This window comes from Triturus cristatus, chromosome 9, assembly GCF_964204655.1.
Source record: "Triturus cristatus chromosome 9, aTriCri1.1, whole genome shotgun sequence".
Lineage (NCBI taxonomy): Eukaryota > Metazoa > Chordata > Amphibia > Caudata > Salamandridae > Triturus > Triturus cristatus.
The window spans coordinates 747,804,211-747,831,683 of NC_140592.1; the positions used below are offsets into that span (position 1 = coordinate 747,804,211).

The 27,473-nt window shown below is 45.8% G+C and overlaps 1 protein-coding gene across 7 annotated transcripts in view; it reads right to left on the reverse strand.

The window, feature by feature from the left end:
- Positions 1-3,703: 3,703 nt before the first annotated feature.
- Positions 3,704-27,473, reverse strand: part of TRPT1 (tRNA phosphotransferase 1) — an 87,566-nt gene continuing 63,796 nt past the window's right edge. For all 7 annotated transcript variants that reach the window (XM_085626025.1, XM_085626024.1, XM_085626028.1 and 4 more), the window contains 3 exons: positions 10,624-10,680; positions 8,506-8,616; positions 3,704-4,184 (listed from right to left, as the gene is read on the reverse strand). In XM_085626025.1, the coding sequence (XP_085482151.1) occupies positions 4,162-4,184; positions 8,506-8,616; positions 10,624-10,680 (191 nt within the window). In that variant the 3' untranslated portion in view covers positions 3,704-4,161. The remainder of the gene's footprint in view (positions 4,185-8,505; positions 8,617-10,623; positions 10,681-27,473) is intronic.

Here is a 27,473-nt window from a genome sequence, read left to right on the forward strand (position 1 = left end):
TTGGAGTTGAGAGCGATCCGACTTGCACTGAAAGCCTTCCTTCCCTCTGTCAGGGGAAGTGTCGTTCAGGTGATCACGGACAACACCACCGCCATGTGGTATTGCAACAAATAGGGCGGGGTGGGGTCGTGGACCCTTTGTCAGGAGGCTCTGCGCCTCTGGACGTGGCTGGAACACCAGGGCGTCACCCTAGTGGTTCAACATCTGGCGGGCTCTCTGAACGCCAGAGCAGACGAACTCAGCCGCCGGTGCATGATGAATCACGAATGGCGTCTGAACTCCGAAGTGGCGCAAGGTCTCTTTCAGCAGTGGGGAGAGCCTTGGTTAGATCTATTCGCCACCGAAGAGAACGCGCAATGTCAGCAGTTCTGCGCGTTGGAGTTTCCAAGGCGGCACTCGCTCGGCGACGCTTTTCGTCACGAGTGGAGTTGCGGTCTGTTGTACGCCTTTCCGCCTATACCACTTCTGCCCAGAGTGCTGAAGAAGATCAGGCGCGACCGGGCCCAAGTCACCTGGTGGCCCCGGATTGGGCACGAAGGTACTGGTATCCCGAGCTACTCAGTATGTTGACCGATCCTCCGATACGTCTGCCCCTTCGGGAGGATCTTCTGTCGCAGCAGCAGGGGACGGTCCTACACCCGAACCTGTCCAGCCTCCACCTCCATGCGTGGAGATTGAGTGGCGGCAGTTGATGCCATTTGACTTGCCTCCTGAAGTCTGTGATATCATTCTGGCAGCCAGGCGTCCCTCCACAAAGACGGTATACGCCTGCCGGTGGAACAAATTTGTGGCATGGTGCACAGCAAAGGCTGTGGATCCCCTTTCCGCCCCTCTTTCTGAGGTCCTCCTCTTTCTTCTTTCTTTGGCCCGGCAGGGCTCTGCCCTGGGCACCTTGAAAGGTTATCTTGCTGCCATCTCTGCCTTCTTGCGGCTTCCTGATCAGCCTTCTCTTTTCAAGTCCCCTGTCGTTACACGCTTTCACACGTTCCCTCCTGTCCCTTTTGTAATGCCTCAGTGGGACTTGAATCTTGTTCTCACATTTCTAAAGTGCGCTCCCTTTGAGCCTCTTCATAATTGTCCTCTGCGTCTGCTGACGCTTAAGACTGCTTTTCTGGTAGCCATCACCTCGGCTAGACGGGTGAGTGAGCTCCAGATTTTATCATCAAAGCCTCCTTTTCTCTCTGTTCATCCGGACAAGGTTGTCCTTCGGCCTCGTCCCTCCTTTCTTCCGAAAGTGGTGACCCCCTTTCATCTTGGGCAGTCTGTCACCTTGCCCACCTTCTTTCCGCCTCCGCATCCTTCCAAAGAGGAAGAGAGGCTCCACCGTCTGGACCCAAAACGTGCGCTCTCTTTTTATCTGGACCGCACAAAGCAGTTCCGGGTGGACGAACAACTTTTCGTTGGATACGTGGGTGCTAAGAAGGGGAAAGCTGTGCACAAACGGACCATCTCTTGGTGGGTCGTTTTGTGCATCAAATTTTGTTATTCCTTGGCAAAAAAGGACCCTCCTGTTGGGCTGCGCGCCCATTCTACTCGGGCCACGGCGGCTACTACTGCTTTGGGACGGGGTGTCCCTTTGCAGGACATCTGTCAGGCGGCAACGTGGGCTACGATACACACGTTTGCCAGGCATTATTGCCTTGACAGCCAAGTCCGGAGGGATGGCTTCTTTGGCCGTTCTGTCCTCCAGGACTTTCTGGTGTGATCTTGGTTCGCAGACCCACCACTGGGGATGGTATTGCTTGGGTATCTATTCTAAGGTGAGGAATCTAACTAACGTGTTTCTTTCAGATGAACAAGTTACTTACCTTCGGTAACTATGTATCTGTAAGAAACATTAGTTAGTTAGATTCCTCACCGACCCACCCATCCTCCCCGTTCTGCGAACTGACATCTAGGGTTAAGGCTATCCCTTTCAGGGCCCTAGAATTTTTTGGCACCAGTGCCGGTATCTTGCATGGCTCTGCGTTCCTGGCGCGGAAGGCTATGTACAAGAACTGACGTCAGCGCACGAGGGCGGCGTCTAAGTACTCCGACGACGTCATTCCGGCGCATGACGCCAACGACGGACGCGGAGCCGCAGACGACGCCTAGCGACGCGCAAGGGGTATTGCTGACGAAAAATCTTCCGGATCCAGTCTGACGCCTGGGGATATTCTAAGGTGAGGAATCTAACTAACTAATGTTTCTTACAGATACATCGTTACCGAAGGTAAGTAACTTGTTCTTATGGCAGGCATTCTCTTTGATATGGGTAGAGTTCCCTCCTAGATCACCTGTAATCAATACTGTAAGTGGTCCAGTGCTGATGGGATCTGGCAAGGATTCATGGCAGAGATTCTCCTTGACATGGCATGATTTGGCTCCTCTGTGACCTATGATCGATGCTATAGGGGGTCCAGTGCTCAGGATAGGGGGTCTGTCAAAGATTTGAGGAAATGCGTGACATTTTGTCATATCTGGAGCTAAACACCCTATACTACATCTTTTGTATTTCAAACAAAATAATCTACCCTGAGATTCCAGTGACACAAGAAAACTACCATGAGAGACGTCACGTGAAGAATTATTTGTTTTCTGAGTCACTACAGGCTGCCGGCAACAATGAACTCTAGACAGTAGGGACACATGGACATATTGGTGTATGCTTAGTTCACCCCCATATTGAGAGCATAGAACTCCATTGCATATAAAGGCAAACTTACCAAGTCTGCGATACTTTATGCACCACCACATTCTACTGAGAGCTGGGCAGATTCATCAAACGGATTGTCTCTTTGCAGAGTAATCGGCACATTCATGCATTTCCACCGCTCTTCCCACTGTGCTTGTCCCACCCTGGTCTCTGGACCTTCAGCAACAATTTTGCTGGCATATCCTGCGTCGTGAACTCAGGTCGGCCAATAAAGGACTAGTTCAGGTCCCAAAAATACGTAGAGCTAGATTTGGGGGGAGAGGAGGGAGGGAGGACCCTCTCCTACGGGGCAGCCAAACTTTGGAACACAATGCCTGTCTCTATCAGGCTGCAACCTAACAGGGTTCTATTTAGGAGAATGATCAACGCCTGGCTGTTTCCAACCACATCAACCTAATACTTCCCACCATATACCACTCATTACAGCTCAGCGCCAAGACGCCTCTGAAATAGTTGCGCTTTATTAATGTGTCACTCACTCACCCTTCCACTGACACTACTCTTCCCCTGATCCAATGTGATGAACTATTCCACACTTCTAACCCTACAAGCAATCCAATGAAGAGCACCTTCCCTCTCTGCAGCTCCATTCGTAGTAACAGACATTATGCTCCAAATCTACCACTCTTTCCATAGATCTGGACAATTCCCCTTACTCATACCAAACTCTACATTTTAGTTGTCACACTCTGTCGTTAATCCTGAGCATGTCTCTTCACTTTCACCCCTCGCTTTGAAGCTGGCTCTCTCTTCCATCCACCTCCTCCTTCCGCACACCTACACATGTATCCTTCTGGTCTGTCCACCTCTGGGAGTTTTCCCAGACCCATATTCCCATACTTTAGTATCATAGAGTCAAATGAAAGCACCAGATCTGAGCAATATAATAGTCACCTTCACCCACAAATCTTGCAGAATGATCAGGTGTGTATATGCCCTGGGCTATAAATGCTGATCTTTGTAAATTTGAACTTTTTTTTATTAAAAGAAAACACGAAATGTCAAAAGTGTTCACTAGTTTCTTTTTAATGTAAGTCCCACAGCTGAGAAACAGAGGAAAGCTGATCAAAACATATTTATATTGACCATCTTGTGCCTCCTTCCATTGCTAGACCCTCATGTCCGTGACAATACAAGAGGCTTCCTCCAAGCACAGTGTCCAAGCCCCTACATAAGGATGGTGTACAAGGCTGCTCACATGGATGGTGCATGAGTCCTCTCCACACAGAGGGTACACAAAGTCTCCTCACACCCACAGCGCACAAGGCCGCCTAAGGCACAGTGCATAGGCCCTGCTTGTAAGGACAGTTTACTAAGCCTTTGTGATATTGTGCCCGACTTCCCTTGAGTACACTTTGTAGTAGGCAAGCCCGAGGTAAGGCAAAAGCTCCTACATGCTTCCACTTGCGTGTTTTGTTTTGCAGTCGTTTCGCGGTCCATCCTCGTCTATGTAAGTGAAGGCCACTTCATTCCAGGGGAAGCAGGCGACCTGAAAAGGGTAACAGTTACACCTTCAATTCACGAAAATGTGTGGCTGATCATGCCAATATTAATATTGGCCATTTACCATGCCTGCATTACACTTACACTCTATTATTTTAGCCTTATAGCCCGCCATTGTGGGCTCTACTGGCTATTAGAGCATTGGAATATGGAGCACTCCATTTAATACAATGGAGTGCTCCATGCTTCTACGGGCCAGTAAAAGCCCGCAGAGCAACATTCCAATGTTGCTTTTTTTCACAGCTGTTGCTGTGAACAAAGGCCTCTCGGAGCCCGAGGGGATTTAAACCCACTCGGGCTTCGAGAGGCCTTGATTTTATTTGTTAGAACATTCTGCCCTCTAGTGGCAGAATATTCTAATGGCCATATAGCCCTTCATTTCTTGGCTATACCGGCCATTAAAGTCCCGCTCCCTTGTTAAAGCTACGGCGGGCTATAACGCTATATTAAAAGCCAGCGGTATAGGCCCGAGCCGAAGGCGGGCTTCTAAGGCTATAGTAGAACGTTCCGCCACTAGAGGCAACAAATAAAACAAAGGCCTCACGGAGTCTGACGGGATTTAAACTGCCTCGGGCTCCGTGAGGCCTTTGTTCACAGCAACAGCTGTGAAGGACATCATTGGAATGTCGGAGCTCCGGGCTACTACCAGCCATTAGAAGTCCGGAGCTTTCCACGGTTTTCAATGGAGCTCCCAACATTCCAATGTTCTAATATGTATTGCTAACCAACTCAATGATCCTCCTTTTAACCACTTGAGAATGATATACATAAGTTCAAATCAAGCATTGCTTCTGGTACCTAGTGCCGTACACAAACAGAAAGGGGAAAGTGCTGTGTAGAATGCAATGCACATGTAACGGCACGACGAAGGACAAAAAAATGCAACGGAGAAATGGATAAAGCCTTATAAACATGTAAAATGAAAAACATTTTTGGGTCAATATTTGGGCCAACAGTTTTCAGAGCTGGATAGATGAAACAACGAAACAGGGTGAAATCGATAGGTGGTAAAACCCAGCGGGCGTTACATTGAGCTTTATCAGAAGATGCAAAGAGAGATGAACACAGATTGCTTTCCAGGTAAATTGTTATGTTGTATTTCTTGTGAAGTGTTAGAAACGGAGTAAAAGACAAACGACCAGAAGAGGACAGGTGTGATTCAAATGTGCCGATAAAGGCTCAATCTTGAGATTGGGTACACACAAATGGAGACGCTGTGGGAAACGGATGAGGATATCATTTTCAGAACTGGTGTGAGGCAAACAGCGTAAGATGGAAGCACACCTGAGCAGTTGGGGAGTACAAGCTCACAGGCTGAAGTCAAAGAGTCACAAGATATCTCACAAGCAATGTCAATAAGACAGCAATTAGTGCCCTGCACTAGCAAATTGAATATGGTCCTCTGGTAAATGTGACTTGAATTGTTACTATGCATACTTTCCCTTAGTTACCTGTTCCCTGCTGCTCAGCCAGGTTGAATGTGATGTAGTGGAATGCTGGATTGCCTGGTGTGGTTGAGAGAGTATCAGTTCGAGTGCGTGGGTTGAGCAGCAAGGAGGCTGCTCCTGGTTGGGCTAAACTTCCATTCTACTATTTACCATCTGAATATTGTGTACTAAGATGTAATAAATCTTCCTCATGTACCCTAACCTACGGCTACCTTGGCTTCCTTACCGTTACAACAGTAAACAAAGCTGTTCTGATGGGGCTGGTAATTTACTGGCTGTTTTCTCTACTTATCTGTGGATTGCAGTATGTGTAAAGGGGGTGTTCGTGTGGAGGTGGGTGTTGCACCTTCACCAAGGGATGCACGATCTGAGAACTCTTGGGAGTAACAGAGTTCACATCACTACCAGGAGAGGTATCAATGGCACCCTGAAGGTAGGTGCTTCTGAAGAGAACCCCCCGAGGCTCCAACCACCTTACACTCCACTTGCTCCCAGTTCCCATTCTAAAACCATCTGCCTGGCTCTTCAGTCAGACCTCATCTACCAACCTCCTTCAAAGCCCTGAGCTGCACTACTCAAAAAGAAAGTAGAGGAAAGAAAGGGTGATTAGGGCAGATGCAGCTCCTGGTTTCTTTAAGGGTGGGAGTTGCCTCACTGCTCCCTCCAGCCAGTCATTAGATGAAGCAGTTTTAAGTGCAAATGATCAGGATTATAACAGTGATGCTTGGAAGCCCAAGAGGCAGGGTGCTTTACTCTCAACCATTTAACGCCACCCTCCGGGACTCCGATCGCAGGTGCTCCTGGGATCTGTCAAGGGACAACAGGGTATGCTCCACTAAGTTTCAAACCTCCCACCTGTTATATATACTCGCATCCAGGATAACATTGTGCCCATAACTGCCTTGGTAAGATATTGTGCCGATTGACTGTCGTGCAGGGCCATAGTCAACGCCCCACTTTAGCAACTACGGTGGGGGCGTGGTTCCTCATGTGCCTCTTCTAACATAACGTGTATTTGTAACACACATGTTCACCCAGAAGGGTATCTTGGCGCTGAATAACAGATGTTTATTGTTACCCAACTCATGGATTCTCATTTTATCAACCTCAGAAGGATGAACGGCTGAGTGAACCAGCTGAGTTTTGAACCAGTGACTATGAGGTCAAACACAGGCCCCTACAGCGAACGCATTAGTCCACTAAACCACCAGACCCGGCTGTCTGCAGCACGGAAGACAAAGGCTCATAATTAACGTTACAGGGTGGGAGGGTCAGCGGGTGGATGGATGAGTGATAGGATGGATGAGTAAAAGGGAGGGCGGATGGATGAATTAAAGGGTGAATGGATGGATGAGTGAAAGGATGGATGAGAGAAAGGATGGATGAGAGAAAGGATGGATGGATGAGGCAGTAAAAGGATGGATGAGTCAAAGGGTAAATGGATCGGTGGAAGAGTGAATGGATGTGTGAAAGGCTGAATAATGGATGAGTGAAAGGGTGGATGGATGAGTGAAAGGGTGGATGGATGAGTGAAAAGATGTATGGATGAGTGAAAGGATGGCTGTGAAGATGGACGGGTGTAAGAATGGACAGATGAGTGAAAGGGAGAGTAGATGGATGGCTGGATGAAGGGGTGGATGGATGAGTGAAAGGCTGAATTGATAAACGGATGAGTGAAAGGCTGTATTGATAACGGAAGAGTGAAGGGATGGATGGATGAGTGAGTGAAAGGATGTATGGATGAGTGAAAGGGTAAATAGATAGATGGATAAGTGGATGGATGGTTGAAGGATGAGTGGATGAGTGAAACGATGTAGGGATGAGTAAAATGAAGGATGGAGTGAAAGGATGGATGGATGATTGAAAGGATGGATGGATGGGTGGGTAGGTAGGTTTAATGGATAGGTTTGAAGATGGATGGATAGGTTTGGATATGGATGGGCGGACGGATGGACGGACAGAAGGAATGGTGACCGACTGACTGATGGATGAAAGTTTGAATGGATGACAGAATGTAAAGGTTAAATGGAGGATATCAGCAGGTGGATGGAAGTATGAAAGGATTAATGGACAGATTTTGGGAAGAAGAGATAAGAGTGCGCTTCTGGAGAGGGTCACGATGACTTGCTTCATTTGCTTGGTGCCATAAGAACTTTGCTTTGAAGTGGGGGGTATTTTAATTTTCTGGCTGCTCCCTTGGCCGTATGAAGACATTGTGCTTTTGACTACCATTGGTCCCCATAAAACACTAAGCTTTTGACGACCATTGACCATATAGGGTAACATTATGCCACTGATTAACGCTGAATCCTGTAGGATAAACTGTTCCATTGACTAACATTAACTGCAGTAGGATTACATTTTGCCCTTCACTAACATTGACCCATATGAGAATATTGTACATTCGACTAGCAATGAACCCAATAGTATTACATACCTCCATTGATTGTATAACCTCCATTCATTTGGAAATGAGATAAGATATGTTTGTGTATATGACAGAGTGCATGTCTGTTTGTGGCCCTAGCGTTTGAGCCTAGCAGCCTTTTGCTACCGGCATCAGCCTTCCCTCATAAATTCTGGAGTAAAGCTGCATAGTTCTGTGCCCATGGTCCTCTATCACATCCTGCATGTATTCCAGTGCATACACGAAATTGGGCGGTTCTGCACAATTGTCGGCTCACTAGTGGCTAGAGAACGTGGAATGTGAATCAGTGATACCAGGACGAGATGTAGTAAATGCCACGGAGCGCCCTCTATAGTCGCTACTGACCTGCTGAACATTAACCTATTGAAATGCCAATCAGTGCAAGTTACTGTTGCTTGATTTTATCTATATGATATGGCTAGGGCACTTACGTTCAGGCTTCAGCTGCAGAACCCTCTGGAAGTACCTAGGATGGAGGCAACCGTCACTGTCTCCCGGGGTCAGAATGGCTCTGTTGAGCGACCAGTAAAACTTTACTCCATCTGTGAGGAAAGAAAGAGGTCTTCTATAACAGAGGTGAACAAGCATGTTTCATGTGTGAGTGAGAGCTCCATTTCCCAGCACTACTTGGGTTTGTTTCTGACTCTGATGACAGTCTCTCTCCCAGGAACCAGAAGCCAATCTCATGATCTCCTCTTAGTTCTGTGGGGTAGAGTTGAAAGCATCTGCTGGGCTTATATTTCATTCAGAAAGGTGCCAAGAGAGCTGCATATCCTGCTGGTCTCCCCTTCATATTTGTCCTGGGCACAGGCTTCAATGTGGCTACTTCATAAAGCCTAAATAGCAATGTTAAAATTTGCTTTAATTTGTTAGCACAAAGGAGCTACAGGGAGCATGGAATGAAATACAATAGCTAAATATTATAGTTGTTGTTTTACAAAACGCACAAGAGACCTCTATGAAAGGCAAGGAGTGGGTTGAGAATTACTATTAGTTTGGAGATTTGCGCGTCATATGGGTGTGTGTTAGTCTTTATGGGCCACTGTGCGGCGCAAAGCCGCCGTCCACTATAAACCTCAGCTCTTCTGGTACAGTTCCCCACACTACCATGATTTCAAAGTTAACGAAAGGCGCTAACACCGAGCGGGTATCTTAGCATTGAATGAAATCATATAGAGAAAAAAAAACAATTATATGTTTTAAGAACAACCACAACACAGAATCTAGTTTCTTACATAAAAAATATATTTATCAGAGAACTGCTATGATCATAAAACAAGGGTGTACTTATTCGGGTTAAAATACTTCTAAATTAGCTCACACCATGGAAGAAAAATATTCGTTTATTGTGGATCATTAGAAAAAAAGAATACTTAATACCTGATTTAGAGTCTGGTGGATGGGATACTTTGTTGCAAACATAACGGATGTCCTAGTTCCCACATTATGGGCCTCATGTAGGTAGCCAAATACCGGTCGGTAACGGCCGATTTTCGGTAATTATACCGTTACCGACCGGTATTTTGGCCATTGGTATGTAGGGGGACAAACTTTGCTTTCGGAATTTACCGAATCGGTAAAATTACCGATTCGGTAATAATACCGAATCGGTAATGTTACCGAATCGGTAACTTTTCCGAATCGGTAATTTTACCGATTCGGTAAATTCCGAAAGCAAAATCGAGATGTAGGGGGAGTGTGTGTGTGTGTTTAAGAGTCGGTATTTACCACCAACTTATAGTTGGTGGTAAATAATGAATGTATGTGTAAATGCATTTTTACGCGCGTAGCAGTGTGCAATGTGGCATACATACATGCCCTTAGGGCATGTATGTGTGCCACATGTGCACACATGGCCGAATCAGGGGTGCAACAGGGTGTCAATGTGACACCCTGCCACCCTTGTATGTGTTCCCCCATTACCGAATCGGTATTTACCGATTCGGTAATGAGGCATACCTTCCCATCAATGGGAAGGTATGCCTCATTACCGAATCGGTAAATATCGATTCGGTAATTACCGACTAGTAACGATTCGGTAAAAAATACCGACTCATTACCTACATACCAGTTACCACTTCTTAAATACCGATTCGGTATCGTTCGGTATTTTAGAAGTGGTAACTGGTATGCTACCTACATGAGGCCCAATAAATGCAATTGTATCCTATAGCACCTGTAACACAACGAACAGGATAACCTATCTGCCAAATTCTAAATCAGACCCTTAGTCAAGGAGTATGATTTAGTTATTTAAAAGTACACTTTGAAAAGTATACCTCACTTGTAGAAATCAAATTTAAGACCAATTACTCTCCCTACTAAACCAAACTAAATCCCGGAAAGTTTAAGAAGATGCTGCTGTAGGTGAGACATATCAGAACCCGATTCTGGGTCTCAGATTGGAGTGAAGAAGACTTTACAATCCCTCTTAGCCCTTGGATAGGAAATAAAAAAAAAATTACAACGTGTTACCACAGTCTACGGACAACTGCAACTTTCATGCAAATGGGTTCCCATGCAGACTGCCTTCGATCTGTTCGACTCACCAGATAAAGCTTTCGGTAGATCGATAAAGACAGCCAGGTCACAACTGTTGCGCATGCCTAAATAACAAAAGAGAAAGCAGAAAAATGAGTAAAGGTCTGCCAAAGGATTTTTAAAAAAAATGTATTAACATTTTCATAATAGAAACTCATTGCGTTGTCGTACATGTAATTTGACTGCAGTGCATTCGTTATTCATTATTAGGTATTACAATCCTTGCACTGAGTGGACATTTATCTTGCAATATTTATACAATCTCTTCAATAAACGATTTCAGCATATAACTGGGGAGTAAAACTGGGATAGTGTTCATGGGACCTAGGGTATATGAATCGGGTGGGGAAGGTCTGCCAAAGGATATGTGACAGTCCCTGTGCTCACTGAAGCCCTCCCTTTCTCAGAAAACAAAGTGCCCGGCAGAAGGGCCTTCCTTTCAGTAATGGAGTGCTGAAGAGATGAATATGCAGTATCCACCTGACTCAAGCTAAACATAGGTCTCTGAAACAGCCCCCATTTTAGGTTTCGCCTGACCCAGCGCATGCGCTGGTCTGGCGAGACTTTTAGTGTGTGGGTTTTCAAAGGGCTGCCACAGGCTTTTGGTGGCCTGGCGCTTGCGTTCACGCGAGCAGCCGCCATCTGTCATTGATCGCGATCACTTTCGCGTGCCGCTCGGCCATGTCACTTTCACGGCTGCGCGGCCAATGCTCGTTTTCATTGACTGTAGTAGATATTTTATGACCATAACGTCGTCAGCCTAAGGGAAGAGGACTGTACATTTAAGCCATTACAGTTTAATCACAGACTTTGTGCCAGTGGCAGTGTCGCTATTCTCAAGAACCTTAAAAACATTTTAACCTTGACAATGTACCAGCTCTCCAATGACGCACTAAGATGTCCACAAAGCAAAAAGGGAAATGTGTTGCGACGCTGGGGTCATGGAAGGGCTCAGCCTGGGAAGATAAACAAGCCCCTGTCCAAAACAACAGGCAGCAGATGGCATGCGTGTATGGCCGGCCTCTTCTGAGCTCGCATTTCTGCAGAAGCGAGCACGCAGCACATTCTTAAGAAATGGCGGGCACCGGGGCGCACTCTCCGGGGTCACTGACTGGCCAAGGTCCAGGAACAAGCAAACACAGCCAGAACGTTTCCGTCTACGGATGATCCGGGTTCGCCACAAGCTGACAAGCTTCTATATTTATATAATTTCTATCAATAGTGCGCTCATCCTCAAAGAGATACGTTTGTGAAGGAGGCTCAACTTCCAATGAAACGACGCCCAGCCTGCACTGTCAAATATCTTAGCAATGTCGCCATGTACATTATCGAAAAAAGAGCCCAGTGCCCTCTTCAGATCCGTAGAAGATGAGAGGTTGTTTTATGCCCTGGCTGCTTCGGGTACTATATAGAGCCTCACAACGCTGACTGGACATAACAAGGGGGTTTAAGACCTTTCGCCTTGGTGTCAGGTGGCCGATGTTTTCCACTCGAGAGCACACACCTCCTTTCTGGAGGGCGTGCCATCAGCTTTGATCCCACTACTGACAGCACACAAAACTGTATAGGAGCGTATAACGCCACTGCGCTCCTTTCAGCTGACCCCTTGCTAGAAAAGAGAGCAAAACATGCAAGTCTACTGAAAATATATCACCTTGCTCCGAGTCAGAGTCTGACTGGCACAAAGTTGCAGTCAGCTGGCCTAGAATAAAGTTGCAAGGACCATGAGGTCTCCCTGGGTACATAAGGCCCACACTCAAATATAATAGAGCTCTCTACCGCAACGTTCAGAATGTCCTATACTGTGTGGAAAGCCTGTTTTGGGACACTGAGAAGAAATCCCTGTTCGAAAAGCCATCTTCCTCTGGTACAGGCAAACGCTGTACTTTCCCAAGCGTACTGCACAATAACACCACAATAACACCACAATAACAGGCATCCCGTATGAAAACACGTTGTGAAGGACTCCCTGTGATTTTGATGGTGCATCGGAGCAATGTGTAAGGCACCTCTCAGTCATGTGCACAACATATTTAGGTCAATCGGAAGATGCTCTGAACTGAGGGGGTCCCTGCAATACAGGCAATGCAGGTGCTAGTATGCATCTGCATAGCTTCACTGTCCAGAGACTGACAACACATATGGGGCCCTCTTGTGCCTAACACTCTGATCTTCCGGTGATCAAAGGGCTTTACTAGTTGAATGTGTGTTCCAGATCTGAAGATGGTGACTTCTTGTGAGCTTGAAGGGCTTTTCTGTCACAAAAATGGGGATTTTCACCGTGGGGAGACTTGGCTGTTTCCGCCATCTGAGGCAGTGAAAAATCCTTATCAATTTGATAGCCTTATTCAACTGGGTCCAACGAGTTCGCCCTGGTCAAACTTTCCAACTCGCTCTCACTTTAGTGCCTGGCCTCATCTATCTCCTTGAAGGTTTCAAACTCAAAGCCCCTGCACAAAGACACAGCACACAGCGCCCAACGACACTACTGCCGAAGCTTACGAGCTCTTGGCGTGAACTTCCTTTAAGGTAAGCAAGGGCTACTCGGTACTCCAAAATTAAATTAAGTGCACTTTGTTGACTGCACTTATCTACAAAGGGGAAAATGTAATTTGCAAATGCAAACTAGGCACAATTTAAAACAAAATTGTGTTTAGAGGCAGAAACTCTCCTTCACCCAAACAACCAAATCAACAGAAAATATGAGGTCTTGCATTGTGTTGCATGAACTGTCCTCTGTCGTTTGCTGAAAAAACGGAATCCCAAATCACGATGTTGAGGCCTTGAGTGATTTCGGCAACAAATATATTCCATACTAGTTTAGATAGACTGAAAACAGAATCTAAACATGTGAGATTCAGCATCCTATAGCAGTATTGTTATTGAAAAACCCACTGTCGAGAATCACAACAAAACTTTTAGAGAAAAACATGTCACACTTTGCCAGCCAAACTGTACAGGGTATATGTGTGACATGTGAATCTATAACAGATTCTTGCTGCAACCATGTGTTTCCTCTGCTCAAAGGTATCGGATTCCACAGAGCATCAGCCAGGGATTCACAGCCACCTTACCAGCTTTTGAAAAACAACGCAGGCGCTTTGGTCTGTGGCAGAATACATGGAAAAATTAGTGCCAGCAAAGTGGGTCTTACTTTAGCACAGGAAGAATTTGTCCTCATGCAATCTGGGGCTAGCATGCTGCGATTGTGTTACCCTTCATAACGTATGCAATTAAATATCTAAGCACTGATGCTCCCCCACTCGGAATTTCTTTTGCAGGTAGCGCACTGGCTCCAAGCCAGTGCTGGCTCTGGGGTGTGCCTTGTACACATGTGATGTGGTTGTTATTTGCCCGCGTGATAGCCTTGTTGACTAACACCCCAGTGACAATGCAGAGGTATATGTGTAACCAATTCGCTGAGATTTGCCATAGAACTAATAAGGAGCTGCTGGAAACATTGCAGATTTACACCAACTGTTTTACACTAACTTTGCAAAGTTTGGCACTGGAGCAAGCCTGAAGGTGCTCGGATAATATTTAAGGTGCATTTGGACAAACAGAGCTTATGCTTTGCTAAATGGATATTAAAGGTGGCCCGTGTGACTGCACCTTTCCACAAGGAATCTTTCTTAATACCGCCCAAAGCGTTTGGTGAGAATCTGGCATGACTAATTTACTTCAGAAGTAATCTTGCCGAAAAAGTCCCATTGTTTGCTTAGCGCTTATGCCACTGAAGCCCATTTCTAAGCACTCAGGAGTAAGTTTACTCCAGTGCTTTCAGAAAGCCTTGCTTTGGGATTTCAGGGTGTAGCTCTGAGAGCCCCATCCGAAGGAGGGTTTTTTATTCAATGAATCTTTGGTTCTGCATCTCTGGGAAATGGTTCTTTACAAAAGATTCTGAACTTGCTGTACTTTGCTGTCAGGCTTAGATACAGCAATGGCTTACATTTACACTTGCTCATACTTAGACATGTGCATGCTTTAAGTCTACACGCATGTTGAGACACTGTTTTGGGAGTGCGCTCTTCTTTTTAAGTGGGTACTTTGTCATTTTGCACCCCTGACTGGCATTTGGCAGCATGACCCATCTTAAGCTCATATTTGGTGAATAATAGAATGCCTTTGGGATTGCTAGAACAGATTCTTCCTCTTGCTGCAGACAGAGACCACAAAGCCATCGTCGACAACTGTTATAGATGGTACCATAGATGCGACTTGGCTCCAAGCTCTCTCTCCTCAAGCACTTTTATTCTGCTTTGCTCTCTGCAAAAAGCCTTTTTTGAAGGCACCGATCTATACGCGATATGCTAACAAAAAAATTTGGTGGGCGAGTGCCCGGCTTAAGCACCATATTATTCACATTCAAACCTGGCATGGCCGACTTAGCCATTCATCCTTTAGAGGTCGATAAAGTGCGTTCCACAGACAAGTGAAAATAACAACTGTTAATAATAAGTCTGCACCGAGTAATTTTGGGCTTGCCGCATATGCCACATAATCCATTATTTTCTACATAATCTTCAGAATTTACCCCAAAAATGTTTCTAGCTCAAACTGATCAAAAGTTGCTAAAATGGCAAGCACTCGTGTTTCTACCACAGCAACACTCAGCACCACCACAGCATCACTCAGCACCACAACAGCATCACTCAGCGACACCACATCATCACTCAGGGCCACCACATCATCACTCAGGGCCAACACTGCATCACTCAATAACACCACAGGATCGCTCAGCACCACCACAGCATCACTCAGCACCACCACAGCATCATTCAGGGCCACCACAGCATAATTCAGGGCCACCACAGCATCACTCAGGGCCACCACAGCATCAGTCAGCACCACCACAGTGTCACTCAGCACCACCACAGCATCACTCAGGGCCAGCACAGCATCGCTCAGCACCACCACAGCATGTCAGCACCACCACATCATCACTCAGCACCACCACAGCATCACTCAGGGCCACCACAGCATCACTCAGGGCCACCACAGCATCACTCAGGGCCACCACAGCATCACTCAGGGTCACCACAGCATCACTCAGGGCCACCACAGCATCACTCAGGGCCACCACAGCATCACTCACCATCACCACAACATCACTCAGCACCACCACATCATCACTCAGCACCACCACAGCATCACTCAGTACCACCACAGCATCACTCCGCAGTGCCACAGCGTCAAACAGCATCACCACAGCATCACTCAGGGCCACTACAGCATCTCTCAGGGCCCCCACAGCATCACTCAGGGCCAGCACAAGATCACTCAGCGCCACCACAGCGTCACTCAGCACCACCACAGCATCACTCAGGGCCACCACAGCATCAGTCAACACCACCACAGCATCAGTCAGCACCACAACATCATCACTCAGCACCACCACAGCATCACTCAGGGCCACCACAGGATAACTCACCTTCACCACAGCATCACTCAGAACCACTACAGCATCACTCAGGAACACCACAGCATCACTATGCGCTACCACAGCATCACTCAGGGTCACCACAGCATCAATCAGCATCACCACAGCATCAATCAGCACACCACAGTATCACTCAGGGCCAGCACAGCATCACTCAACGACACCACAGCATCACTCAGTGCTTCTAACACTTTTTAATTACAACTTCTCAGCATGCTGCACAGCAGCCACACTTCTCTACAGCACAGCTTAGAAACATTAGCAAAGTCAATAGCTCTACCTAAACATATATAAGGCGCCCCAATGCATAGCCAATAGGTCTCGCCTTTGGGACATTGTAAGTGTTTAGTTATCCAGCACAATATCCTTCATTAAACAACATCAAGTGTTGCATGGCTAAACACTTATAAGATCCCAAAAGCAAGACCTATTGGCTATGCAAATGCTTGTTTATTCATGTACTGAAAAGCATTACTGCCACAAAGATTGCACATGGTTTCATCGAATGCTTGTGGAAATGTATGGCTCACACATTAGATAAGACGACAATAGTGCATTACATAATTTGCAGGTTTATGCAATGACTACATTCTGTAGAATGTGTTGCTCCTCAAGCCTGGAGCGGTATGTTTGAGGGGAGCCTTTAAGGTAGTGATGAAGGGTTTTGCTTGAATATCATTCGGGAAGGTGTTCCAGTACAGGGGTGCTGTAGCAAAGGGGAGTTTTATGCAGCGAGGTTGGTTAGGCTTCACTATGCAATGCTCTCACATTACCCCAATATAGGTCCTTTGGATTCACAATAATAAGTCCTTAGCTTAGTCCTGGTAGTGTATCAAAGAGCAGTCAGGCTTTACTAGAGGAACATTTGCTAAGCATTTCAGAGTAGCAACATGGACGATACGTAACTAACACATCTCAAAAGAAATCCGCCCCCAATTTATAAAAATAAAGCAGATTTATATACAAATTTAGACACTAAAATGAACACAATCGGATAAGTATAACCAGAGTTGTGGATTTTAAAAGGAAAAATAAATCAGTGCATTTAACTATTGCAAAACTTTAATGATGCGGTCAATAGGGAAAAAGCACTAGTGACAATCAAAAGTTGGGGGGCTGGCACCTTTGGTACCTAGAACCCTCTCTATTCTGCCACTTTTAAAAATACAGAAACCTTCCTTGGCTGTACAGACCAGGTAGCTCACCCTAGGGGTGTGTCTAGCCTTCTGGGGGTGTACTCCACCTGACTAAGTAATTTTCTCGCTTGTCCAGCTGCAAATGTGCAAATGTGCAAATGTGGATAAAAGGCAGGGATAGGGCTGTTTCCTTCTTTGGAAGGCAGCCTGCTTGCATATCAGGCGACGCATGCTTTGTAGCTCACTAGCCGTTCTGTCATGGAGGGAGGTGTCACCTCCTTCCCAGGCAGGCCTTTGATTCTGACTCCTAGGAGTGTTCACACCTCCTGGCAGGGGGTCAGATTCCCGTCTTGGCAGTGACAGCTACAGGCAGTCAGCCAGGGCACAGGAAAGGCTGGGGCAACCAGATGGGCAACCTCTAAGGTAGCCACCTGGGTGCATGTCACATCACTCGTGACATGGGAATCATGTCAGGGGTGATGAGACAAGCTGTTTGATACCAAACAGGACTATTTTCAGCGGCACCATAATGGAGCTGGCTACCCTGGAAGTGCCTGGGTGCCATCCCAAGTTATCCTATGGCCCCTTGATCACTTATAGTAGCCCTTAATTTAAAGCTTGCCCTTATATGTCCTCCCCTTTAATATAATGCACCTTGCCTCCTGGGCTCAGGAGGTCTACCTTAGGGGTGACTGGCATGTATTAAAAATAGTGCTATGACCTCCTGCACTTGGTGAGGGCAAAGTCAAGATTGAGCAGTTTGCACTGCTCATGCAGTCAGCAATGACAGGCCAGCTGTCATCTGCTTACTTGGGTCACACATGGTGTGCTTCAGGCCCTGGTGACCCCTTTAACTCCCATGCCCTGGGTACTACTTACCAGGGATTTATAAGGGGGCGGGTTACCGATTCACTTACATCATTTTTAGGGAGAGAACACTGGGGCTTGGGCAGCAAGCTACAGTGCACTTTCAGAGTCACAACCATCAGCATTAGGGCATAAAGTGTGAGGGTGACTATACACAAATGGCACTTTCATACAGGTGCTAGATACAAAGTATTTGAACTTTGATGGAGCACTAGGTGGTTCATGAGCTGAAAGGAAGCCAATGTTCTTAGGAGACAGTAAAGAGATGAAGGGAGTGGTAGGTAGATAAGGGTAAAGAATGTGAAGAGCACTCTGTGCTTGGAAGATAGTGAGCCATCCTGGTGGCGTTATGGTAAAAATTGTATGAAGATGTTGGATGTGAAATGTGTGAATATCACAATGACTGTTGGACTTGGCCCTCTCTGCAGGGTCATCCCCAAACCTTTTTCCTTCACCCGTCCTGTTTTAGGAACCCGTTTTTTGTTTTATTTTAGACCTCTGCACTTTACCACTGCTAACCAGTACTTTATTTTAAATACATATATGCCACCCCTAAAGTAGGCACTGGGCAGCCCAGAGGGAAGGGTGCATTGTAATTAAAAAGTAGGACATGTGTTTTCAAATTTTACATGTCCTGGTAGTGAAAAACTCCAGAATTTGTTTTTCACTACTGTAAGGCCTACCTCTCCCATAGAATTACACTAGGTTACCTTATTACATTTAATAAGTAGCAACTTTTGATTGGGAGCAGGTAGAAATCTCATTTTTGGATTCAATTGCATTTTTGAAATCCTCTTTCATGGTAAAGTTAGATTTTAAATAACAATTTTGAAAATGCCAATTTTATAAAGTTGGCATTTTCCTGCCTTAAAGTTTCTGAGGCTTTCTCTGAGTTTCCCACTGCCCGGGCCTATTAATTGCTCCCCCATCAAGAATGCGTACTGGACCCAGACAGTGAAAGAAAATACCTGATTGTAACTGGCAGAGGGCCATCCTGCGGATGGTAGGGGGAAGAGCGGTTACCCTGCCCAAATAATATTTCAAAGGCTGCCTCCAACACACTCACAAAGGAAGTTGAAACTAGCCTGTCACCTTAAACCCCTAGAGCCTGAGCGGAAGAAGAAAGTGGAAGGAAGGAGCTTCCCAGAACCAGATGTGGGGGTGGACCACCCTGCTGCTTGAGGCTGGTCTTTTTCTTTAGAGGACTGCCCTGCTGCTTAAAGCTTGCCTTGCTCGCTGAGAAGGAAGACTGGACCTGCTCCCTTCAGCCCTGGCTATCCTGAGTGACTCCAAGGGTCAGCTAGCTGATCTGTTGTTCTGAGCTAAAGGAACACAACAAGCTCCAGACGCCTCCCTGCAACTGCCCAGCTGACCAGCTGCAACTGGGCTTGCCAATTGGACCTACCTGAGCCCTGCTGGCCTTTGTTGGAGTGAGATCCTGATCCCCAAGTGGTGCTTCCGCAGGTCTAAGAACCTTGGCTGGCATCAGTTGAGCTCTTCCTGTCAAATCCTGAAGTTTTGAATTCTGCATGCTAGACATTGAGAGGGTAATCTTTTCATCTGGACTAACCTGGTCCCGTTATTAGACCTGCACTCCATTGTGGCCGGCTTGTACTTGTGACTCTGTCCTTGTCTAGTACACCCAGCTATCCACAGTTAGCATTTTCTGCTGCTTGGCAATATTTTTACTTTAAAATTGCATATCACAAGTTCTACTGATTGGATTCTTGTTGTTTTGGCCGCATTGTATTTATTAAATTGTACACAATTGTTCTAAATTGGTTTGTGATTTTATTGTGTTGTGTTTTCACTTTATTACTGTTTGTGTGCTGCATAAATACTTAACAAAGTGCCCCTAAGTTAAGCCTGACTGCTAAAGTGCCAAAGTGCCAGAGGGTTAAGCACAGGTTAATTCACAGAGTTTTGTGGTTCACCTGACAAGGACTACGGGTGTTGCTTGAGAAGCGTTTTCAGCTCCCTCAATCAAAACCCCAATCCCTTACACTGACTATTAGGCTACTCCAACAGTCTAGCTTACTTATGACCGTGGTGTTGATCAAAAATTTGGCAGTGTCGAAAATAAGTGAGAGGGAATGTAACAAATGTTCTGTCGTTGGAAGCTGTTGGTGATGGATATGACAGAGAATGCCAGCCTCAAGCTGGGTCAGATTGAGATTTCTGGCAGTAAACTAGGGAAAGATTAGAATATGATACTTAAAAACAGAGATTGAGGTAGACCAGGGGCGCAACTAGACTCGACTTGGAGGGGTGAGTGGGGGCTAGTTCTAAACAGTGTTGGTGGGGCTACCACTTCACACACTGGGGACTAAGAGAATACTAGAATATATGTTTGAAAGGCCAATAGGTCGGGGTTTAATGCGCAAATGCAAGGAAAAGTCATATTTCCAGGCCTGTTCTTACCTGCAGTAGCACATTAAAGCCAGATCTTTTGTCTTCGCCAATGCATTCCCCTGAGACACCAAACGCTGCTGGAGTTCACAGACTGTCCACCAGACCTGCGTGTATCAGATGTCTGCAAGATGGTTGGTGCATGTCAGAAATGAAAGCATTGAAAGCTTACTGGAAAAGTGTATTTACTGATTAAAAGTAGCATTAACTGCATAATGATAATTTGCTTCAAGAGAACAAGAAGATGTGTGTGGGGGGAATCTCCCAATGTGTCCAAAATAGAGCTCCCACAAAAAATGAAAAGTAGACTTGAGGTGGGAAGAATAAACCGGGATAAAGAAAATCGTGGGAGCGGAGCTTCTATCTGGCTGTCACAAAATGAAGTGGACTCACCAGCAGCTCGAAAGGAAGGGGTATCCACAGAAAATAATAAGCTGGGTATCTGTTCACAACATAAAAGCATACACATGTTAGTATTTCTATTGCATGGACCTAACCCGAGAGCAACAGAGCATTGACAAGTATGGGAGGTGATGGAACATTATACAAGATTGTATGGTGGCTTATATCTTCTTGTTACACACACTTAAACTAGTATCTCACACATTCAAATTATAGGCACATTTTGATACATTTTCAGTGAAAGCCAAGTTGGTTTCAAATCAAGGTCCTCAGATCGACAAATTAGCCACTAGACCACATCTCCTTCCTTAGTTCATGTAACAGAACTTTAACATAGCCATTAGGCCACATTCCTCACGCTGTCTAGTGAGTGGACTGAATGCAAATGATTTTGGTATTTATGTTTTATTCATGGGTAGCCCCGAAATGAGTTGACTCTTGTTGAAGGTTGAGGTTTATCTAAGTGCATCTACACAAGGTTTAAAGTTAAGTAAATACAGAGCATGCATAATGGGTAACTGTGTAATCTGGTCCAGCATTGTTATTGAGGGGTTCTGGTGACATCTTTGGCCTTGTAGTTTGTAAAGGTCACCAGAAGCCTGAGAAGGCAATGACAAGGTATCCATTATGTATGTTTGTATAATGCAATCTGTTTTATTTAAAGTGCAGCTAACAATGGGCATTGACTGGAATTAAAATGTTGAGGTTTTATTTACCAGTCCCAAAATAAGTTATTGATAAAACAATAGGCAATGGTGAGATTAGTGGATTTATATAACTCCGTGGCTGCAGAGTTTACAACATAAATATGGAACTTCCGAATTTGCCATATATTTTACCAAAATATGCAGATTCCATCAAAATGTTTTTTTCTAGCTTATACGGATGAAAATAATATCCCTAAAGTGCCACATCATTTGCATTTTTTGTCGCATATTTCGATAACCTTGGTCCTCCAAACTACATAATCCTAGTAGTCTGGACAATATGAAACCTTTGCGAAGTGGCGATAAAATCTGTATTTCACACCTAACTGGGAAAAAATTTCCATATTTCACGGTTCCTTAAAAATATGTGGGTTTATTACCACTTCTTTTTGTGCAATAAAAGCACCAAAACATCCAATACATGCATTTTTACTTGAAGATGCAACGCCTTCTCAATAATCTCCATTGTACCCATCAGTGTGGAGCAGAGATTGTGGTGGGGAGGAGTATCTTTTTTTATGGTATTTTCTGTCATCTAAGGTAGTTTTCAAACAATTGATGACGTTTTTGGCCCTTCAATACTTCTGTAAAATGGCTAAACACTGCTGTGAAAGCAATGAGGATATATTGTAAATTACAACTATACAACCGGTTCCCATTTTAATTCCAAATTAATTTTCTTATAAAAAAACACACTTGCACCTAAGCCAAACACACTTAGTCATGGTTTCTTTCTCTCCAAATGAAAGAAGTTTAGACAAAGATACACAGATCTAAATGTGTGCATGCTGCAACAGGAATTAATCATGGGTAGTAGTGTTGGCAGCCATATTAGTGAAGGAGCTGAAGCCATTTAAAAATAAAATGTATTCTTGTTATAGTGAGCATCGACTGCATAAGACACTTCTGCAGGATTTGATTGATATAACCAGAAGGAGACCTGTGAGTAGTTCCACACATGTGAGAAAGTGTGTGCATGCCCATAATCCTGATGAACCGCTCTCAAATGGCTCCTGTAACTCCTGCTGGTGCACAACGCCTGCACCCTCAGCCAGTGCGGAGCTCATGTTCCTTCACCTGTATAGATGCCTAGTGCTCTCTGACAGGAAGATGGAAGGTACAGCTAGCAGTATAGGGGAGTATGCAGAGCTTTTGTCGATTTAGGGCACCATGATTTGAGGGCACCTTGATTGGAATCCTTCCCTTTGTTTGTGGTGACACCAAGCCATATAATAATGATTATCGCACATGCACTAACAGAGGCTCCTGCAAGAAATCCCTCTTGTTGTACCCTTGAAGTTGACCTGCCGTCACAAGCTTTATGCTTTACTCCTCCATCCACTCACTTTGGGGTTTTCCTTCTTCAACCACACCAGGGACATGAATATATAAAATGCCAAACCCCTTCAGTATGTGAAGGGTTTACGTTTGATGTTCCAAGTGAAACACAATTTCAAAATTGACTAGCGTCTGTCGTGTAGCATAGTATCCCCATGAGGGGCATTGGTTCCAGTGTCTTTTCCAGTATTCTACTGACCACCTTAAATATCTCTGCCAAATAGTGCGCAATCTGGGGACAATACCAGGCCAGGTGTAGGAACGTAGCCTGGGTAGCGCGACATCTCCAACAGTTTGAATCCTCCCGGAGCCCCATGCGGTGTAACTGTACAAGTGTTTTGTAATACATGTGTAGAAACTTAAAATGAATCAGGCGGAGTTTATAATTTGGAGACAATGCCTCCAGTTGTCCACAGCAGAACCTCCATTGTTCCTTGGTCAGGGGTGTAGCTAGCTCCTCATTCCAGCTCGCTAGGAACTTGGGCTGCCCAATTGGGGCATCCCTTTGCATTGTGTTGTATAAGCGCGTAATCTGTCTATGTTGGGAAGGATTAGTCAACATTTGTTCCAGGGCATTGAGAGTCGGCGGGGGGATGGGAAAGACCCGTTCATCTAGCGGCTAGCCGCTCTGATGCGGTAATATAACAGCAGATCCGAGAAGTAGGACCTGGACTCAGCATTTAACGTCGGCTGGGATACAAAGGTATCATTTGGATACAAATCTGCAAACGTGTTCATGCCAAGTTTCCCAGCTCTCCTAACCTCACCTTTGTCAGCCAGTACTGGCATCAGGGGGTTGTATGCCAGCATAGCCGAAGGGGCATATAGGAATTCCATAACTGCTCTTGCGCATAGTCTATACCACACCCAGCACAGCGTTTCAGCTGTGTCTATTTTGTTTTTTGGTCTTTTGAATCTCGTGAAGACTGTTACATTCAGAGGTGTAGGAGCAACCCTATACACCACAATCGCCAGATGAGGCTGGAATGGGGTGGGGTTTATACAATAATGGAGAAAGTGGGCTTGAGCACAGAAGGCATATAAGGGAATATTTGGCATGCCCAGTCCACCCTGCCCCATCGGCAGCGTGATCAGCTCCCTGTTTCCCGGCCCATATTAGTCTAATCATCAAAGTTCTCATCTCAGTAAAAAATGCCTGTGTAACGGGAATCGGGAGATTGACGAATAAATAAAGCAATTTGGGTAGCACTATCATCTTCGCTATTACTATTCTACCCGCTGATGCCAGTGGGAGGCGGTTCCAGATTTTAATTTTCTCTTCAAGCTTAGTGACTGTGAGTCCATAGTTCATCTCTCATAGCTCCTGCACATCACGACTAAGCCATATCTCCAGATATTTAACTGGGCCATCAGCCCATTTCAAAGGGTATTCAAGTGTGAACGGGGTTGTGTAGTCCGTCAATGGGGAACAATGTTGACTTAGACCAATTGATTTGGATTCCAGAAAGGCCTCCAAATCTTGTCAGCTCCCGTGAGATAGGCAATGTGTTTATTGTCGGGTCCCTAATATAGAGTGTCACGTCGTCTGCATAAAGAGCGATGGTAAGGCCCCTAGAGTTGAACCCCACCCCTCTGATCACGTGATGCTGTAGAATCCTAGTGGCCAATGGCTCCATGGCTATAGCAAACAGGAGAGGGGACAGCGAGCATCCCTGTCTTGTGCCGCGCGTAATAGAGAAGCTCTCTGACAGAAGCCCATTTACTCGCAGTCTAGCGATGGGCTCAGAATATAGAAGCCTAATTTGGTCAAGAAAGCCAGGGCTAATGCCTATTCTGGCCAGTACAGCAAACATATATCTCCATTCGAGGGAGTCAAACGCTTTGGTTGCGTCCAACAGCGCAGCTGCCGCGGGTAACTGGGGGTCTAGGTAATGTAGCAGGGAAAAGAAGGTCCTCAGGTTATGTGATGTGGACCTGCCCAGGATAAACCCAGATTGGTCTGGACGGGCAACAATGGGGAGAAGAGGCTGCAGTCGTAGAGCTATAAGTTTGGCATAGATCTTATTGTCAATGTTGATGAGTGACAACGGGCGGTAGGAGTCAAAGCTTGTTCGGTCTTTGCCAGGTTTCAATGATGTGAGAATCATAGCCTCCCTCAAAGAAGGTGGAAAACGACGGTATTCAATCGATTCTTGATAGACATCTAGCAAACGTGGTGCTAGTATACTAGCATATGTTTTATAAAAGGATGTAGTCAGTCCATCTAATCCAGGGCTTTATCATTAGGGAGGCTATTTATTACCTGTAAGATGTCATCTACAGTGTAGGGTTCGTTGAGATAAAACCCATGTGCCTTGTCAAGCCATAGTAGTTCTAGTGTGTCAAAGTATGTTTGTAGATCTTCATCTATGTCTGGGAATTTGGAGGTGAACAATGTTTTGTAGAAGGTGGCTAAATGTTCAAGCATCTTCTGAGACCCTCTTATTGGTTCGCTATTGTCATCCAACAGTTCTGTGATAAATACCGACTTACGAGGAGGGCGAAGAGTGTTAGACTGGGTTTTCCCAGGGCGATCCCCTTCCCCATATCTTTGTGCGGAATGGTATTTCCCTAGAAATTTCACTTCCTGGTTGGCTTCCTCTTCGAACTCAGATAATGTTGTCCTAAGTGTTGCCAAGTGTGTATTTTCTCCAGTTTTAAAATATTTAGTTTCCCCGTCTTTCATCTGCTGCTCTAGGGTCTGAAGCCTCTGCCTAATTGATTTGAGTACGCCGGAGTGTTTCACAATACAGTGTCCCCTGACAATGACCTTGAAGGCCTCCCAGAGCGTACCAGCCAAAGACACCGACCCCTCATTTTCCCTAAAGTAGTTGGTGATATCATTCCCTATTTCTTCCCGGATGGCCTGGTCCAATAGGACATATGGGGGGAGTCGCCAGGTGAATGCCTGTCTGTATGACGTCGGTGGATTGATTTGTAGCAAGCAAGGGGCATGGTCAGAGAGAGTTTTGGGCAGTAGCCGAACGTCTGTCATCCAAGCACCTATTTCTCGGGAGACCAGCCAGTAGTCCAGTCTGGATCACGCATTGTGCTGAGCCGTGATGCAAGATCCTTCGACTATGTCAGGATGCCATGACCTCCAGACGTCCAGCAGCCCGTTCTCTCGCATAAGTGTGCTAAGAGCTTCACTCGCTCTCGGGTGCAGTCTGCGTGTCGACCCCCGTCTGTCCAGCGCATCATTTTGTACGGCATTAAAGTAACCTCCACAAATTAAGGTGTCACATCCCATGCTTTCGGTTTTTGCCCACACATTGTAAAAAAAGTCTGGTTTGTCAGTATTGGGCCCATATATGGCCTTCTGGGTCCAAGTGTGATTGAACTAAACTCCATTCCAGCCCACGGGGAACCAGTATGGTCAACCCCCTAGAGTAGTTGGAGTACACCACTGAGTATATGTCTCCCCAGTGTCTATGCTGTAGCCTGATTGCAGATGTATCGGTTAGGTGTGTCTCCTGCAGAAAGCAGCAATCTATCCTATGCCTTGTCAGATATGCCTGGACCAGCCGAGCCTTACGGGGTTCATTGAGACCCCTGATGTTCCAAGTCATGTACTTAAAATGCCTAGTTAAGACAGAGTGTGAAGCATAACCTGGTCTCCGCTTGGCCCCCGACCTATAAGAAGGATTCAATTGCTCAAATAAGCCCCTGGACCTGTAAGTCTCATGCATACAGCACATTCCTGTGTGTTCTGTAAGCCTAAGGCCTGGTGCCTTGTTCCATATTTCCACAAGTCCAATGTCAGTACAAAACCTCTGTTGCACTGTAACCCAAACCAATGACCCCCACCCACATCAACTCCCCAATTAGGTTGAGTTTCAATATCCCACCCTTCCTAAAAAAAAAAACAACAGTATAATGAAACAACCAATGGTGGGAGTTCTCCCTTGGGGGCAGGGTATCTCCGGCATGCGCCCTAACCTAAGGTCAGGTGGCTGAGAAATATCTAGTGGACCAACAGTTGTTACTTTGACAGTGTTACAATGGTATACCAATCAGATGACACAATACTTCACTGACTGTCTTCTTCACGTGACCAGTTTGTTGCACGCCCAGTTTCAATCATTGTCACTAAGACATGCCTCCACTCGACCCACAGCTGACGGCGATCGGCTATTGCTCACTGCATGTTTTGCAAATTTTAAGGCAGACTTTGCATCTGAAAAATGGTGCTGATTGCCGTTTTGAGTGACTTTTAACTGGCAGGGTACAGTAGTGCGTATGGGATCCCAGCTTGGCGAAGTAGGCGTTTAGCTGGCACAAACTCCCGTCTATACGCTTGAACTGCAGGTGTAAAGTCTGGAAAAATGGAGATTTGATTACCTTGATGTTGATTTGTCCCATTTCTCTGGCAGCACGGAGAATTCCATCACGGTCGTGGTAGTTAAGAAGCTTCACAAGGATGGGCCTGGGCGTGCCAACCACAGGCGAGCGGGGACCCAGAGTTCTGTGTGCTCTCTCTACTATGAGCATTGTAGAGAGTGAGGACCCGAATAGTTCCCGCAGTAGAGTTTCTACAAAGTCTTCCACCTTGCCCATCG